This window comes from Tupaia chinensis, unplaced genomic scaffold (genome assembly GCF_000334495.1).
Source record: "Tupaia chinensis unplaced genomic scaffold, TupChi_1.0 Scaffold000493_1, whole genome shotgun sequence".
NCBI lineage: Eukaryota > Metazoa > Chordata > Mammalia > Scandentia > Tupaiidae > Tupaia > Tupaia belangeri.
In genome coordinates, this window is record NW_006160005.1 from 2,568,861 (window position 1) to 2,587,600 (window position 18,740).

General features: G+C 43.6%; 1 protein-coding gene and 1 long non-coding RNA gene across 2 annotated transcripts in view; one reads left to right on the top strand and one right to left on the bottom strand.

Annotated features, from left to right (window-relative positions):
• Window positions 1-7,245: 7,245 nt before the first annotated feature.
• Window positions 7,246-14,885, top strand: LOC102476242 (uncharacterized). Its single transcript, XR_335673.1, has 3 exons — window positions 7,246-7,313; window positions 12,721-12,838; window positions 14,831-14,885. It is a non-coding gene; the product is annotated as an uncharacterized LOC102476242 (long non-coding RNA).
• Window positions 12,018-18,740, bottom strand: part of MYH8 (myosin heavy chain 8) — a 36,915-nt gene continuing 30,192 nt past the window's right edge. The window contains 8 exon segments of the mRNA XM_027774917.1: window positions 12,018-12,274; window positions 13,515-13,610; window positions 14,561-14,665; window positions 14,845-15,015; window positions 15,107-15,232; window positions 16,724-16,927; window positions 17,616-17,747; window positions 17,750-17,947. Of these exon segments, the coding sequence (XP_027630718.1) occupies window positions 12,125-12,274; window positions 13,515-13,610; window positions 14,561-14,665; window positions 14,845-15,015; window positions 15,107-15,232; window positions 16,724-16,927; window positions 17,616-17,747; window positions 17,750-17,947 (1,182 nt within the window). The 3' untranslated portion in view covers window positions 12,018-12,124.

Sequence of the window (18,740 nt, forward strand, 5' to 3'; positions counted from 1 at the left end):
GGACCCTGAGGAATCACGGCTGGGAAGCAAGATTTGCTAGGATGTGTTCAGGAAGGCTGACCAAGCGAGCGGGGCCACAGTGTGGGATGGGGGTCAGGGCTGGTATGGAGGTGAGGGCTGGAGATGCAGTCTGGGCTTGTTTCTGATGGGTTTCCAATGTCCATTGAAGGAGTCAGGGTGTTATTCTGAGATAACTGGGAAATATCTTGTGGTGTATGGGCAGGGGGTGAGAGAGTTGCCTATGTGTGTGTATCTCTTTATGGTCTTGGTGTAAAACTTGCTGAGGGGATTCTACAGGCTCTGATGATGTGTGGGGACAGGCAGGCAGCTAGGAAGTTGGAATTTACCCTGGATGACTGCTACAAATTCAGATCTGTGTGAGAAGTCTCCATAGCACCAGAGGGAGGCTTAACAGTGGACGTGCCCTAGTGGTTCTGAGTCCATGCTACAGATTCGAGGAGAAGACGTTGTGTGGGCTTGTTTCTCTGCCACACTGTCCCATTTAGGCACAGCAAGAAAAAGAACCCCAGGAGGTGAAAGGAGTATGTCTGAAGGCCCATTTAAGACTACTGTGAACTCTAGGTTTATTTTTTGAGGCCCTACCCTATATTGTATCGAGAAATTAAAATCAACTCAGTATATATGAATAGTTTCTTACAAAAATAATTAGGACGGTGAGGCCAGAAGGTGGCGCAGTGGTAATGCAAGTGAACACACATAGAAGAGGTCGGAATTCTTGTCCCAGCACCTCCCCGCTATGCCAAGTTCATGTGTGCGTGCGCACGACCTGGATGAGACTGGGATGGATTATGGGGTGAAGATCCTAGTGGGGATACCTGTCTCTGGCTGTCTTCTTCTTTTTCTAATGAAATAAAACAAAAACAGAAACAAAGACTTAAAAAAAATCATAACATAAAATGAAGAGGAATTTGATTAAATAGGATAAAAATGAGACTTAAAGGACAGAGAAAATGTAATGGATACTCTGAAGGCAGGACCCATAGGACTCACTTGAAAAATTCGAAAGGGAACAGAATTCAAAGGATCTTGCTACTTATCCAGCTCTTATTTCAGCCTGGGAATCCAGGGCAAGCCCAGAGAAGGGGGCAAAGAAAATGAGTTAGGTTTTAGACCGAGAGTATTAAGATTGAGATGATAGTGGAGATGTCTACATGGAAGGTAGAGAAAAAAACAATATTTAAAGAAGAACTCAGGGCTGAAGGTGTGGTCTGTGTATTGGGGGGTTACCATTTGTATAGAGGTGATAGTTGAAACCTTTGTAAAGATTGTGCTCTCATGGAAGGCTGTTTGTTGAGGACATAGGCAAAGAAAATGAGGGAAAAAAAATAAAAATAAATGCAGGTTATTCTGTAAGTAAGCCAATTCCCCTAGAGAGAACCAGTGATGGGGGCTGGATGTTGGTGTGGTGGTACCACAATGCTCTGCAAAGACTGACCCATGTGGGAAGATCTCCCCGTTCACATTCGAAGACTTCACCGAACATACCAGGCACACATCCATGATCTGGGGCTGGCTGAAGTCGGGGATGGATTGTGGTGTGGGGATGTGGTTGGGTGCTATCTCTCTCTTTCTCTGTCTCATTGAAGAAAGAAAGTTAAACAAGAAGAAGGAGAAGAGGAAAGAGAGAGAGAAGCACAGGAATAGGAAGAGCAAGAAGGGAAAAAGGAAGAAGGAGGAGGAGGAGGAGGAGGAGGAGGAGGAGAAAGATTTTGGACTCATAAGCCCGGAGTGGGCCCACATCTTACTTTTGCCACTTAATGACTACAGTAAACCACCTCACCCCTCTCAGCAACTCTGGAGTCTTTTCCCTCAGCAGCAAAATCAGAACATTTTTTTCTGTTTCTGCTTGAGTCACCAGGATGGTACATGGACCAAAGGACACACCATCTTTGCCATCTATGGGCAGTTTGGAAAGTCCTGATGCATTTTTGCATAGAAAAAAAATAGACAAATACCTCAAGACTTTCTCAGTGACCTAATAGATGTAGTTGTCTCTGCAAGCAGTCTGTTTCCAGCACATGCCAACTGTAAGTTTCCATCTGCAACAACCTTGGCTCAGGCCTCAGCCATTAATCTGCCACCACCAAAAACGTCAATGAACAAGGCATGCTTTATTTTGTTGGGGAAACATAGATGAGAATTATATTATATACCTTGTAGAAAGTCACTCAGTTTCTATCTGAAATGTCTGTTCTACAAAGTTCATCTTCTTTCACATTGAAGCTGGTGGTCATTTCCTTTCTTCCCCTGAGGTGTGCCTCTTATCCAAGAGGTAACTCAGTTTTTCCTGTAACATGTGGAACGATGCAGCTCTGCCATAGGCTTGCATTCCTACGCAGCTGGCTATTTGCAACATAAAAGTACATAAGTAAAGAAGATTACTTCCATCTTTTAAAGCAAGTTTGGTAACCCCTATTTTTACTAACATAGGTTTTTTTGGGGGAAGGACCTATATTTTTATATTTTACCTATATTTTTTATATTTTCATATTTTTTCCTTTTTATAGCTATATTGTGATACAATTGACATAAAAAGACCCTGTGCATATTTGAAGTATCTGATGAGCTTGGACATATGCAGACACCCTTGATGCCATCACCACAATCAAAGTAATGAACATGTCTGCTACCTTCCACCATTTCCCTGAGGGCCCAGCTGTGGTGGCAAAGTGGTAACACAATACTCTGTGATGCTGGAAATCATAAGGAGGATTAGGGTTTGGCTCCTGGATTGACTTGTACCTACTGGGTGCACCTGTGCTTGTGATCCTGGATGGTTGAAAGGCTGGGGATGGGGGTTGTCATGAGACCCTGTTGAGGGTGTTTGTCTTTCTCTATCCTTCATCGTCTCTCTGTCTCTATGTCTCTTGCACCAGAGGATGGCTTCACAGTGGTTGTGCCTTGGTGGCTCTGAGTCCATAAATGAATAAATAAGCTTAAAAAAATGTCCTGGGACCAGCAGATGGTGTAATTCTTACATTTCTGGACTCACCCATAGTTGACCATGGTTCAAGTCTCAGACCCAGCAGCTTGAAACTCACGCCAGTTGCATATATGTGTGTGCTCAAAATCCCAAGACGAGAATGCAGAAGAAGAGACTGTGGCATGGTCAGCCTCACCGGAAGGTAATTTCTCACTTTCTGTCTCTCTCACACACACCCCATAGCAAAAATATCTCTCTTAAAAAAATGAAGAATTTCCCTGTGTCTCATCTTCGTCCCACCTCTCTTCCCCATTAGTCCATAGCTCCCAGCCCACGCTATCAGTCCATCTCCACCAGCACCGAGAGAGCTCTGCAAATGGAATGTTCCCTAGTCTTGTTACAAAATCACTTCACCAGCTCTTTTGTGAAGGTTATGTTCTTCATGTCAAGAGAAGTCAAAGGAGGTGACATTCTCAAGAGAGGTTATAATGAAGAGCACTACAGAGAAGCTGTAGGAAGGGGACCAGGAAGAGGGCACTGGATTGGTCAGGGAGGTGACCCTGACAGCAGTGTCAGCAGGATGGTGGGGGTGGCAGATTGGAAGGCAAGGGATTAAGAACTGAGCAGGTGTTAAGGAGGAGGAAAATGTTTTCCTGCTTGTCCTAGGTGCCAATCTCTCCGCCATTCACTATTTAAGATGCAGGTCAGGAGGAATACAGATTTGGATAGTTCAGGGGGAAGGAGAAGGCAGTGGCAAGGCCGAAGAGAGAGGACTAGAGAAAAAGTGTGAATAAGGTCATTCCTCAGGGGCTACTTGAGAAGAAAGGGCAATTAACTGTGCGGGATAGTGGGATCACACCTGCCTCCCTCACAACTCAGGCTATCTCGTAGCTTATGTAACAGATGGAATTTCAAAAGGCAGCAGAATTTCCCAGCCAGGACTGGAGGTTTCTGGGTGAAAGTCATAGGACAAGTACACCAGTGAATGACTCTCATTCATACTTGAATTGCTTCTTTAAAGACCTGAATGAGGATGTGAGATTCTGGAACTAAAGGGACCTTTGAACATTACCTCATCTTTCCCCACATATAGGATTGGAAATTGAGGTTCTAAAGGTAAAGATAAAAACTGACTCTCACTGTTTTACTGTGTAATCCAAGAGAGCAAATTTAGAACTCTTTCAAATACCAGATCCAGAACCTTCCTCAACAATGGCATTGGGATACCAACATGTTGCAAAATAAAACATGATAGGGTGTTATCAAGGGCATTATTTAAATTGCTTCTCATTAAAAATCAATGAAGAGAGACTTATCAGTCTTATCCATGGGAAAATGGAGGCTTGGTGAGGTTAGGTGACTAGTCAGACAGCTAGTAAGCGGCAACAGCAGAAATTAAAGCACCTTTTGACTTCAAGTCCGATTGGTCTTTTCACTATAAGACAGCTGTCTCTGGCTTTGCGAGATCCTGTAAGACACTAATGCTTTCAGAATTAAACACGCTTCTCAGAATTACATCCAAATCAAGCATCCTTCTCCAAAAACAACATAGAGAGATTGTGAGGGTAGCCTGGGAACACTGTGTTCAGAGGAGAAATCCTACCAGCGAGATCTGCTCAGAGAACTGGAGACTCTTCTGACTGGCTACCTCACCTTGACACCAGCCTGCAAGAGTTAGGGTTTCCTGTGGCTTGCCCTTTTGTGGCTATTAGCTGTGTTTCAGATACTCTGGTTGCTTAAAGCCTTATTAGAACTAAGGAAAACATGACCAATTGCTTTAAATTCCTACCATTAGTGTCTTTAAACAATGCATCCTAATTAAAAAAGAAAAAGAAGGCAAATCTTTAGATAACACTGTCAAAATATATAATTATTGGCCAGTCCTGTAATGTAGTAGCTAAGTGCTGTCCAGAGGAATCTGGATCCCACATGACCGACCAGTGTTCAAATCCTGCCCCAGCAGCTTGAGAAACACACCAGGCATGCACTTGTGTGTCCAGGATCCTGATGGGGTGCAGAATTGGAGGAAAAAAGAATTGTGGCATGATCAGGTTCCATCGGGGGTGGGGGGAGAATGTTCTCCCTCATGAACACATATACACCCTCTGGCATAAAATAAAAAAGTAGGGGCCAGCAGATGGCATAGTGGTTAGATTGCTGGACTCTAGTGTAGTTGACTATGGTTTGAGTCCCTGACTCAGCAGCTTAAAATTCACACTGGGCACGTGTGCGTATGAGCCCAGATCCTGAGAAAATGGAGGAGAAGGGATTGCAGTATGGCCATCCCCCCTGGGGGTATACTTCGCGCTTTCAGTCTTTCTGTCTCTCTGGTGAGCACATGTGCCCTATAGCAAAAAGCTCTTAAAAAATTTAAAAGTGTATGTGTATATATATACACACACACATATATATACACACATATGTATATATATTTATGTCATTAATTTCTTCATGGTAATATATTAACTAAGAATGGATCTTGAGAATCATAATGCTGGGATTCAAATTTTTCATTATTTAAGTTATGTGAATTTGGACAAATTGCTTAATCTTCCTGAGCCCCAGTTTTCTCATCTGTAAAATGGGGATAACAGTATCCAACCAATGGAGTTCTTGTGGCAATTAAGTGAGTCAATGAATGCAGAGTACTGTTTGAGAGTGACATGAGAGGAGAAAGGTGAGACTGGTTAGGGCCATGTCAATAGATGATCCTGAAGGGACCAGCAGCTGATGTAATGCTATGTTGCTGGACTCCCATGTAGTTGACCACGGTTCAAGTCCCAGACCCCGTGGCTTATACTCACACTGGTGTGTATGTATGCATACCCAAGATCCTGGGAGGAGAATGGAGGAGAAGGGATTGTGGCGTGGCCATCTCCCCCAGGGGTGATTTTTGACTTCTTGCTTTCTGTCTCTTTGTCTCTCTCTGTCTTTCTGGCAAGCGCATGCACCCTATAGCGGAAAAAAAAAAAAAAAAACACCAAAAAACAAAACAAAACAAAAAACAACACCTCTTCAAAAAGAAAACAAAATTCACAGGTTTACTAGAAAGGTTGTTTGGGGTAGGGCTGCAAAGCCCTCAAGCCTGACCGAGATGGGGCTAGATAGAACCAGTTTGAGATTGCCCATCAAGTTAGGATGGTGATGAAATTTGCACCTGGAACTGCTAATGTCAAGCTGGAATACGTTTACAGAGCTCAGCAGAGAGCCAGTGACACAGCGAGCATGCACTCACACAATCATTTATTCAGAAAGTATTCATTGAGGGCCTACTACACATTTGGGAGACGTCAAACGCAGGGGAACACAACAAATCCTGTGCATGGTGTAGATTATATTATCGTGGGTGTGAATAGACAACAAACAAATATATACCGTCAATTAGAGATGCATGCTCTGAGGAAAAGCAGGTGCAGGATAAAGGAACAATGGCTGGGTGGCATCTGGATGGCTACCTGGACAGACGAAGAAAACTTCTCAGATGTGGTGATATTTGACCAGACACCTAGTGAAGTGAATGAGTAACATATGAGAATATGAAAGGGAGGCAGTATTCTGTACAGAGGAAACAAATGCAAAGAAAGGCTCTAGGAGGTCCCCTTACCTCACTAGGGCAGGGTGAACCAGTAATGGGGATGGACAGGGGAGGTGGCCAGAGGCCAGATGGTTTAGTCTTGTGAATTAGGGTAAGTACTTTGAGATTGATTTATTTATTGATTGATGGATTGACTGAGAGGTTTTTGCCTTAGCACATGTGCACTCCCTGGGAATGGCCAGACCATTGTCCCTTCTCCATTCTCCTCCCAAGATCTTGGCACGCATGCGCACACATGCTCACTGTTGAGTTTCAAGCCACTGGGTCGGGGACTCAACCGCGGTCAGTCACGTGGGAGTCCAGTGACATAACCTCTACGCCATCTGCTGGCCCCAGGACTTCAGGTTGTAAACGCCAGGTGTTATGACGAAGGCAATTTTATTCCTTATTTTTGCTGAGTGTTAGCTCTATTATCCTTTTTTTCCCTCCATATTCCTTCACTCTCTCAAACCAAAAGAATGCATTGAATGTCTGCTCTTCATTTGACAAAGAGCTTGTGAAGAAGAGCCTGTTCCAAGCACGGGGATAAAAAGTTTGTTCTCCCAGATGAAAATCTACCTTTTGGGAAGAAGCGAGGGGGACAGCAGCCATAGCTTCGAAGGATACACCCAATCATCCCTGGACAGAAACAAGGTTTCCACAACCAGGAGAGGGGCGGCGTCACTTCCGGTGGCCCCGGGGCATGACGGGAAGGGTCAGACTGAGGGAAAGAAAGGCCGGAAGTGGCGGCGCGCTGATTGGGGCCAGCCGGGAGACACGCTGTGGCCCGGCCAGGTAGTGTGTACTTGCGGGTGTGAGCGTGAGGGTGTGGCCGCCCCTGAACTCCCCCGGCCGTGCCGTTCTAGGGAGAAACTGGGGGAGGAGGGCGTGGTGAGGAGGGTGTGAAGCTGGGCACGGAGAGGGAGTTTGAAGGCCGTCCTGGCCTGGAACGGAAGGGAAAATGTGGACCGTTCTGAAGTCACCCAATCCCGTTTGGAGATTTTCATCGCATATATAGCCGCGCTCTGTTGTGTGTGTGTATGTCCCTTTACATATGTGTGTGGATTCCCATCGACTCAAGTTTTGGTCAGTTGGATTAGTCTTCAGATTATTAGAAAAATCTATGATTTAGCTGCTCCAAAGGGAGCTGCCATCCTTGGGAGTCCTTTTTTTTTTTTTTTTTTGGAGAGGTTTTTCGCCATAGGGCGCGTGCGCTCGCCAGACAGAGAGAGACAGAGAGACAGAAAGTGAGAAATCACCCCCCAGGGGGGATGGTCACACCACAATCCCTTCTCCTCCATTCTCCTCTCGGGATCTTGGGCACGCACACACACGCGCCTGGCGTGAGTTTTAAGCCACCGGGTCCGGGACACGAACTGCGGTCGACTACGTGGGAGTCCAGGGACATAGCCATTACGCTAACTGCTGGTTCCCGATCCTCTTACGTTTCTAACAGAATTTCTCTTTATTTGAGCCCTCACACCGTGCGGTATCTGAGAGCCACAAGCCACGGCTTCTGCCAGGAGCTGAGCACATAGTCGCCCTTGTGTGAAGGTCAGGGAATCCAAGAACATCCCTGTTTTGGGTGCGTTCCCCAAGGCGGGTATTTGGCTCCTTCATCACGGAGAGTCCTTTTTTTTGCCCTGTGGCCTCCGGAAGCAGCGTCTTGGTGGACCTTGGAGCCATCGTGGAGAAATCAGGCTGGTAAATTCCATCCTTAAGTAGGGTTCTTTCCATCTGCCCACGGCTGATTCTTCAGCTTCCCACTTAGGAAAATGTGACCCAGGGGTGTCTGCTGTGAAGGTGCCTTGGGACACTGATATGTGTAACATGTGCCCAAACCTCTGCCACAGCCAGGAGGTGGAATTTAAATTTGCTCCCTGACAGCTGCTGTGTGTTAATCCTTGGAATGTTAATCCTTACCCAAAGCTTGGATGGAAGGCACCAGCTTTTAGCAGCTGTGCTTATGGTCCTTCTCATCCATCAAATGACCCTCTCTTTTTCACTTTTCTTCTGTCTGGTATATCCATGTCTCTGATGAGAAGTGGACATGAAGTATTCTTAAGAAGCAGGTTTACTTTATTTATTTATTTTTTAAAAAGAGCCCTGAAAACAATCCCAAAAGTGATACATTGAGACATATAATCACACATACTGAAGCAAACTTTTAAATCACTCCTAAACTTGGCCAACACTTGTGCTTTTAGCCACTGCAATAGGTGTGTAGTGGTATCCAGTTGAGTTTTTTTTTTTTTTTAGTAATTACTTATTTAATTTTATTTATTCATTCATTTATTTTAATTTGACCAGAGAGAGATACACAGAGAGAAAGAGAGAGGGAAAGTGAGAAAGCAAGCCAACAGGTCCGGTATTTGAACCACAGTCAACTATGTGGGAATGTCCAGCACCTTGATCACCACCGCACCTGCTGGTCCCCTCCAGTTGAGTTTTAATTAGTGTTTTCCTGATGACTCATATGTTGGGCAGTTTTTCATGTGCTTGTTTATCATCTCTACTTCTTTTTTTTTTTTATTTTACTTAGCTTTATTTATTTTATTTTAAATTTTGACCAGAGAGGGACAGAGGGAGAGAGAGAGAAGGAAAGTGGAAAGTGAGAATGCAAACCACCAGGCCTGGGACTTGAACCACAGGTGGCCATGTGGGAGTCCAGAGCCCTTAACCACCATGCCACCACCCCCCCTTTTTTTTTTTTTTTTTTTTTTTTTTTTTTAAGAGAGAGATTTGCTATAGGGCATGTGTGCTTGCTGGAGAGGCAGAGAGATAGAAAACAAGAAATTACCACCCCCCCCCTCCAGGAGGGGGATATGGCCACACCACGATCCCTTCTCCTCCAGCCTCCTCTTGGGATTTTGAGCGCACGCGCAGACACATACACACACACACACACACACCATGTGAGTTTCAAGCCACAGGGTCTGGGACTCGAACTGCAGTTGGCCATGTGGGAATCCAGCAATATAACCATTATGCCATCTGCTGGTCCCTCATCTCTACATATTTAGTAAAATGCCTGTATTTCTTTCTTTAAAAAAATTGGCAGGCCAACCAGTGGCATGGTGGTTAAGGCAGCTGGGTCCCCTGTGGCTGACTTTACAGTTTGAGTCCTGGACCCATGAAAAACATGCTGGGAGTATATGTGTGTCCAGAATCCCAAGAGGAAAGTAGAGAAGAAGGAATTGTGGTATGGCCATCCTCTCAGGAGGTGATTTTTCTTACTTTTGTTTCTCTTTCTGGTGAGTGCATGCATTCTATGGCAGAAGCTAGTAACAAAAAAATGGCTTTTTTTTGGTTTTAGAGTTTTGGAATTTTTTTGTTTGTTTTCTGTTTTTTAAATTTTTGCCATAAGTGTGTGCATTTGCCAGAGAGAGAGAATGAAAGGGCAAGTGAGAAATCACCCTCCAGGGGGGGATGGCCACACTGCAGTTCCTTCTCTTCCATTCTTCTGGGGTTTTGGGGCATGTACATGCGCATGGCTTGATTTTCAAGCCATCAGGTCTGGGAATTGAACCTAGGTCAGCCATGTGGCAATCCAACACTTTAACCACTATGCCACCCCCTGGTTACAGATTTCTTTCTCTTAAAAAAATTTTTGCCAAAGGGTATGTGCACTTGCGAGAGAGAGAGGGAGAGAGAGAGAGAGAGAGAGAGAGAGAAAGAAAGTATGAAAGTACCCCCTTATGGGGCAGGGTCATGCAGTGTGATCCCTTCTTCATACACTCATGTCTGATGTGTCTCTCAAGCCAGGGGGTCCAGGACTCAAACCACAAAGTTGTCCATGTGGAATCCAGCCACCTTAACCATTGTGCCACAGGCTGGCCCTAATTTCCCTTTTTAAAATTATTATTATTTTTACTTGTTAGATGGCACCTGTGGTTGCTGGAGAGAGAAGGAATGTGAGAAAGCACCCATCATGGGGAATGGTTAGGCTGTGATCCCTTCTCCATTTTTCCTTTTGGGATTTTGGGCATACATGCACATGTGCCTGGTGTGTTTCTCAAGCTGCTGGGTCTAGGTAGGACTCAAACCACACAGTCATATGGGATTCAGCCTCCTTAACCACCATGCCACTTCTGGACACTAGATTTCTTTATATGTTTTGGATATGAGTCTTTTATCAGGGATACACTTGGCAGTTGTTTCTCTTAGCCTATGACTTGTCTTTTCGTTTTCTTGAAGAGGAGATTTCAATTTTGATGAAGTCACATTTATCATATTTTCTTATGATGGCTCATGCTTTTAGTCTTGGACCTAAGAAATCTTGGTCTAAGCCAGGATCACAGACATTTAGTCTTTTTTTTTTTTTTTTTTTAGGTTTTTGCCAAAGGGCGCATGCCCTCACAGGAGAGAAAAAGAGAGAGACATTGAGAGGGAAAGTGAGAAATCACTCCCCCACAGGGGGAATGGCCACACTGCAGTCTTTTCTCCTCCATTCATCTCCTGAGATTTTGGGGATGTACACACATGTGCCTGGCATGATTTTTAAGCAGCTGGGTTTGGGACTCGAACTGTGGTGGACTATGTGGGAATTCAGCACTGTAACCACTGTCCTGTGTGCTGGCCTCACAGACCTTTACTCTTACATTGACTTCTAGAAGATTTTGTGACTCTCATTTTGATTTGTTTTTTCTTTGGTTCAATATTTTATTTAGGAAAGTATTTTGAATTTTTTTGCTTTAAAACTTTTGTTATGAATGTTAAAGATATTAAAGATCGTGGCCTGTAAAATTTATACTGTGAAAGATTGAGGCAGTAAGAGCGGAGAGACTGGGGAGAGTAGATATCAGAAAATGGAAGAAGGAATGTAAAAAGTGTGACCTTTGTCTGGACTGCTTTTTGACCCACTGTTTCCTCTTCCTCCAGGAAAAACACATCATGTTATACTCTACTAAAATTTCCTCATTTTTTTGTCTCTATTTTTATAAAAATAATTCATTCTTTCTATGAGCCAATTTCTCTGAAAATCCTGCCATCAGTATATCCAGAATCTGTCTACTTCTCATCATCTCCCAGGACTACTTCTTCGGACTAAGCCACTGTTATTATTTTTTTAAAAATATTTATTTAATTCCATTTGTTATTATTTTTTAATTTGACCAGAGAGAGACAGGGAGAGAGAAAAAGAGAGAAAGCAAGCCAGGTCTGGGACTCAAAGTGTGGTAGGCTGCGTGGGAGTCCAGCACCTCAACTGTCACACCACCTGCTGGTCCCCAAGCCACTGTTATTTTTCATCTTTTATTTTAATGTAGGCTCCTAGCTAGTGTCCCAGTTTCTGTATTTGATCCCTCCAGTCTGTTCTCAACACACTAGCCAGAGGGATTCTTTTGAAATGCATTATTTAGGAGAGTATTTAAAAAAAATTAAAAAATTAATTTAATCCAGCATTAAAAAATTAATTGCTGAATGAGAACTATATTTGAGAGTAAGTAATTCTGCAAATAAGGAAACAAAAGTCTGGTTTAATTTATAAATGTACTGTGGTTTTTATTTATTCAACATTAAGAGAAAAATAAACATCATAAAGCAAGTGACCCCAAAGAGCACATTTTGTGCATCTCTTCAGCCACTTGGCAGCGTCAGCGGTGTGTTTACTCTGCGCTGATTTTGGTGTGAACATCTCGGCTCTTCACCCGCAGCTTGTTGACCTGGGACTCTGCGATATCCGCCCGCTCCTCGGCCTCCTCCAGCTCATGCTGGAGTTTGCGGAATTTGGATAGATTAGCGTTGGATTGTTCCTCCTGAAGGTAGAGACAAAATTGTGAGAATTAGGCTTTGTGATGTCACTGCATGCATCATCCAACAAGATTATTTCCTCAAATCAAATATGTCCTTAAAGTCTGTTCTCCATATCCAGCTTCAAGTCTGGGCAGAATTTGTCATTTTTTTGGTAGAGGTTTTTGCCTTAGGGCACGTGTACTCGCCAGAAAGAGAGAGAGAGTCAGAGACACTGAGAGAGAAAGTGAGAAATCACCCCCCGGGGGGGTGGCTACAATGCAATCTCTTTTCCTTCATTCTCCTCCCGGGATCTTGGGCATGCATGCACACGTGCCTGGCGTGAGTTTCAAGCCATTGGTTCTGGGACTTGAACTGTGGTTAGTCATGTGGGACTCCAGTGACGTAACCTTTGCACCATCTGCTGGTCCCAGAATTTTTCATTTTAATTACACTTGTTTTTACTTTAAAGAATGAAAGGAGAAACCATTTCAAAGCAGTGGGGACAGTCTCATGCAAGTCCATACATCTGTTCATGATGTATGCTCTGTGGAAAGGAGGTAGAGACCCGAGCACCCTTATAGAGACTGGTAAGTCAATGTAAGGTCAAATTGTAACTTGGGGGAAAGCCCACTTTATTATATATATGTATGTGTATGTATAGTTTGACTCTAGTGTATAGAGAAAGGGGAAAAGTAAGGTTAGGAAGAAAAGCCATCTCTTTTGATTTGACTTACTACATTCATGTCTTTCCTTTTCTTCTGTTCTTCCCCCTTCCTATTTGCTTCCTATCTACCACATGAGTTGGGAAGAATGGGGGCTGGGAGGCAACCAGGAAACCTATAGAAGGGGAAACCTCCAGCATGTCCTCATAGTAGCTACAGCAAATTTGGGGAGAAGAGCCCTAGCTGATGACGTTAATAGTGAGAAGATGTGTCAGTGAGAGTAGGGGATTGATTTTTTTTTTTTTTTTTTTGCCATAGTGTGCTTGTCAAAATCTTGGGCACATGCACACACTCCCAGCATGTTTTTGGTGACTGGGCTGGGGATCCAAACCTGCAGTCAGCCGTGTGACTTCCAGCACTGAGTTTGAGTTGCTACCGACTGTCCCAGAGGCTGGGCTTAAGTTCATATTTATAAGATCGGCCCTCAAAATGTGAGAGGCAGATTCTTACTTTGTTTCTTTTCTCATTAGCACATTCTTTTAAACACATTTTTGCCCTGAAAGCAGTTCACTTCTTTCATCAAGGGCTCGGCGATACTTACCGCCTCCTCAGCTTGTCTCTTGTATGATTTCACCTTCGCCTGCAATTTATCCACCAAGTCCTGCAGCCTGAGGACGTTTTTCCGATCTTCCTCAGTCTGAAAGTTGAAAAACAGTCTGCATTTCACTGGAAGAAAGAAGCCTATGACTGGTGGTAAATGACTGGGTATGATGGTGGGTAGACCTGAGGAAGTCCCGACCCACTCTGAGACTCCTCTCTTGGTATTCAACAGTAGTCACTCTTGCTGCAGGTCTTCTGTGTGCAGGCCCTGGGCCAGGGATGTGCACACATCTTCCCTGGGCCCTACCCCCTGCCCTGGGATGCAGGTGAGCAAACTTGAGGTTTAGAGTGTTAAGTAACTTAAGTTCAAAAAGCAAAAGAGGTTAAAAAAAAAAAAAAGGCAAAAGAGGTCCAACCAGGACTAATACCCAGTTTTTCTGGCTTTAAAACCTGTTTCCTCTGTTTAGGCTACTTTCTTCAGAAAATCTTCCTAACTTAATATAGGTCTGTGAGAAACAACAAATTCCCTTAATCTGAGGGGACTTCAAAAGATAAGTGTTTATTTTGGCACAATTTTAAAAATTTATGCATTTTTTTTTTTTTAGTCACATTTTGCTTGAACTTTTTTTTGTTTTTGTTTTTTGTTTGTTTGTTTGGAGAGGTTTTTGCTATAGGGCGCATGCGCTCGCTCGCCAGACAGACAGAGAGAGAGAGACAGAGAGACAGAAAGGGAGAAATCACCCCCCAGATGTATGGCCACGCTGCAATCCCTTCTCCTCCGTTCTCTTCTTGGGACCTTGGGCATGCACGCACATGTGCCCAGCGTGAATTTTAAGCCACCGGGTCCGGGACGCAAACCGTGGTCGACTACGTGGGAGTCCAGCAACATAGCCATTACGCTAACTGCTGGTCCCCTTGCATGAACTTTTTGGAGACCCCCACATAGGTCCCAAGTTACTGTATGTCCGTGAGTGTCAAGTAGGCACCAGGTTTTCACTTTCTCTGTGGGAAGGAAGTCTGGATATTCTAGAACGCAATTTCCCTTACCTGGTAGGTGAGTTCCTTTACTCTTCTCTCATGTTTCCGTAAACCTTTAACAGCGTCAGCATTACGTTTCTGTTCATTTTCAACCTCTCCTTCGAGCTCACGTACCTGCAGCAAGAAAAGATACATACACGGTCAGGCTTGGTGGATAGTAATTGACCCAGGACCTAGTATGGTATGGGGTGGGTGGCTTCCGCCCCAGGACAAAGATGGGAGCTCACATGGAGGAAGACAGAAGGTAGAGGGAGTGTGCTTTTCCTTTCCCCAATTCAGATTGAGACACTCACTCTGGCCTCCAGTTTCTGGATCTGCTTCTTCCCGCCCTTCAGCGCCAGCTGCTCAGCCTCGTCCAGACGGTGCTGCAGGTCCTTCACCGTCTGCTCCAGGTTCTTCTTCATCCGTTCCAGGTGGGCGCTGGTGTCCTGCTCTTTCTTCAGCTCCTCAGCCATCATGGCCGCCTGATGAGCAAATAGAACAAGAAATGTAATGACACCTGGTGATGGCAGCTGGCACATGTGTGTCAGTAAGACAAAGGCTCATCTTGCTCACGTCTGTGATGGCTTTCTTGGCCTTCTCTTCTGCATTGCGGGACTCTTGAATTACTTCTTCCACTTCACTCTGGAGTTGTGAAACATCATTTTCCAACTTCTTCTTGGTGTTGATGAGGCTGGTGTTCTGTTAAAAACAGTGGAAATTTGCCATATTTGAAGTTTACCCTCTTGGGATTTTACAAATGTCTTACTTGTTGGTTCATGCAAGGGACCAATATTTCACTATAAGTATTTGTTCAGTGCAAAATATTAACCATTTGCAAGCTTTATACACCCTCCTCCCCCTCACTGCCCCAGTGTCCTTCTGATGGATGTGTTAAGACTTCTGAAATTTAAGATTGTATATACTGGTAGGCATTAACTATTTTCTCTTTTAATTATATTTTAACCAGACATCACTGGAATTCTATCTTTAAGAGGTTGGAAACATAGAGTTTTTGTGTGTGTGTGTCCATGTGAAGTGTGTAGGACTGGAAGTTTCTCATTAGAAGGAATCTGTTTGTGAACTTTCATGGTTTGCACCTTTGGGGAATTCTGAATTTATCTTATAAAACCAGTTTCTTAAAATTTCAACCCAATGATTCTTAAAGAGAAGCAATATTGTCTGAGCACATATTTGGTAAGGTTTGGAAGGGCATATTCTTGGTTGTCAAAATGACTACATTTAATGCTCGTGCATCCTGCAGGGCACAGGGTCAGGGAATACTGCAACTTTAAATGCTTAAGTGCTCCTGGCAAGAAACACTGTGAACATTTTGAAATTTTGAAGTGACAGGCATTTTTACTCAGGTAGTCTAAAGTAAAACCATGCTTTTCTTTAAGTAGTTAAAGTATGCCAGAGGGCACACGTGCTTGCCAAAAAAAGACAGAGACATAGCGGGAGAGGGAGAAGGAGAAAGCACCCCCTCCAATGAGGTGCAGTCACACTATAATCCCTTCTCTTTCATTTCTCCATCTTACTATGATTTTGGACACCCATGCATACATGCCTGGCATTTTTCAAGCTGCCAGGGACACATTTCAAATCGCAGTCAGCCAGGCAGGACACAGCTCTCTTAAATCACTAGGCTAAAGACTGTATTTGAAAAAAGATAGTAATACCCCTGTTTTTGAGTAGAAAGTCCAAAAAGAGACTAATAGGAACACCCCCCCCCAAAAAAAAAAATTGTCCATAGTCCTGTCACTCCAAGATAACTAGAAAAAATATTTAAGTGCATACCCCATATCCTTGTGTGTATTTGTGTATGTATGTGTGTGCATGCGTGTGTGTGTGTATACATATATGTACACTTTTTAAAAAGAGATTTTTGCTATATGGTGGGTATGCTCACTGGAAAGACAGAGAGACAGAAAGCAAGAAATCACCCCCCAGGGGAGATGGCCATGCCACAGTCCCTTCTCCATTCTCCTCTTAGGATTTTGGGCATGTATGCACACAAGCCTGGTGTGAGTTTTAAGCTACTGGGTCCAGGACTCAGACTTGGACTGTGGTCAACCTTGTGAAAGTCCAGCCCTTAACCACTACACTACATTTTTAAAATGAGATACTTCCATATTTCAGTTTTGATTCTTAATTTCCTGGTACACCAGCACTTGTTTGATGTGAGGATCTCACCTGTGTGTGGAGGAGCTGGACGCGCTCGCTGGCATCCAGAAGCTCCTGTTCTGCAATTTTCCTGCTCCTCTCCGTCTGCTCCAGGGTGGCCCGCAGCTCCTCCACTTCGGCCGGCATCAGGTTGTCTCTGCGCTCCACAATCGCCAGCTGCTCCTTCAGGTCCTCCTGGCCCCGCAGAGCATCATCCAGGTGGAGCTGAGTTTCCTGTTAGGTAAAAAAAAAAAAAGAAAAAAAAAGAAAAAAAAAAGCCTTGGACATTCTGAAGGGGATGTGAACATCCCAGGAGATGAAGTCTGTAAGTGTACTGGTCCTGGGAACAGGAGACGATATGCTTGTCATTTGAATGCACCTGAGAAAGGTGATGTTACTTAGGGTGAGAGAGAATTATCAGATGATATAAATTCTTGTTCTGTTTCTGCCATTCACTGTCATGTGAGTGTCACTGACACCTATCATTTATGGAGCCTTTTCCATATGCTGCTCCCCATTTTGACATCTGTTCTTTCACTTGGTTTTCACAGTAATCCTGTGAGGTGGGTGGTTTCACTTTCACTTTGAAGAAGAAGAAACAGAGGTTCTGAGAGGTTTAATAACTTGCTCAAAACCGTGCAGCTCATAAGTGACAAAACTAGGGCTCCACCTCAGGTCTGTCTGGTGCCTATGTCTGTGCACTCTCATTTCTTACCTCAACAGCTGGCTTCTGTTTGTTCCTTTTCATTAACATTATTTAAAAATATTATGTTTCATGTGTATTTATTCGGGATGCTCTTATCCTGTCAGCTGTATACTTTGTTAAGAGAAAATAAGGATAGTTTAGCAAGGTATTTTGGGGAAAAAAAGAAGGCTGGTCATTCCCCTGAGTCATTGAAGAGGCTAATGGGGACCCATTTACCTTCAGGATGCCTTGGGTGTTCCTGTAGTTCCTCAAGCTCTCTGCAGCTAAGCGGTTGGCATGGTTCAGCTGGATTTCCATTTCATTGAGATCTCCTTCCATCTTCTTCTTGACTCTTAGAGCGTCATTCCTAAAAATTTTGGAGCGTCTTTCCTGCTTCTAATCTCAGCATCCAGTGTGCTCTGCATCGTCTCTACGACTCGAATGTGGTTTCTCTTCAGCTGGTCGATTTCCTCATCTTTCTCGGCAATTTTCCTATCAACCTCAGACTTGACTTGGTTCAACTCAAGCTGGATACGCAAAATCTTTCCTTCTTCATGTTCAAGAGATGCCTTAACAAGACAGTGACCAATTGATAATGGAAAAGAACTTGAGTATTTGGAATATAATCCCTAATGAGCTGAACTCTTATTAATATCAGTTTATCAGGACCAGCAGTTGGCAAAATGGCTATGTTGCTGGACTCCCATGTAGTCGACCACGGTTCGAGTCCTGGACCTGGTGGCTTAAACTCAGGCCGGGCGTGTGTGCCCAAGATCCCAAGAGGAGAATTGAGGAGAAGGGATTGTGGAGTGACCATCCGCCCCGGTGGGTGATTTCTTGCTTTCTATTTCTTTGTCTCTCTCTGTCTTTCTGGCGAGCACACACGCCCTATAGCAAAAACCTCTCAAAAAAATCAATTTATCTAATTTCATAAAGTATAATATAGTAGTTGTAGGGACCTGCTATGTAAATCATTCTTTCATCATTCAGTCACAGAGTATATAGTTACAGTTTATAGAGGGCAGTTCTGTAATACAGATGTTTTGTACAATACAAATAGTACTTACATTATTACTAACAAAATTATATGATTAAACTTATGTGTAGTTAAAAATGAACTTAGTCTATGTTATAAATTAAAATGGTCACTGGTGATACACCAACCCTTAGTGTAGAAATTGTCAGTTAAAAAATATATGATTTTCTGCTTCCATGATACATGTTTAGTATAGAATGTGGAGACACTACATTAAAAACAAAGAAATACTACCTAGTGTTTCTCAACTCAGAGGTAAACATTTTAATATGGTACATTTTCTCAATCTTTTTACCTTCCGTACATTTTTATATAATAGAAATTAC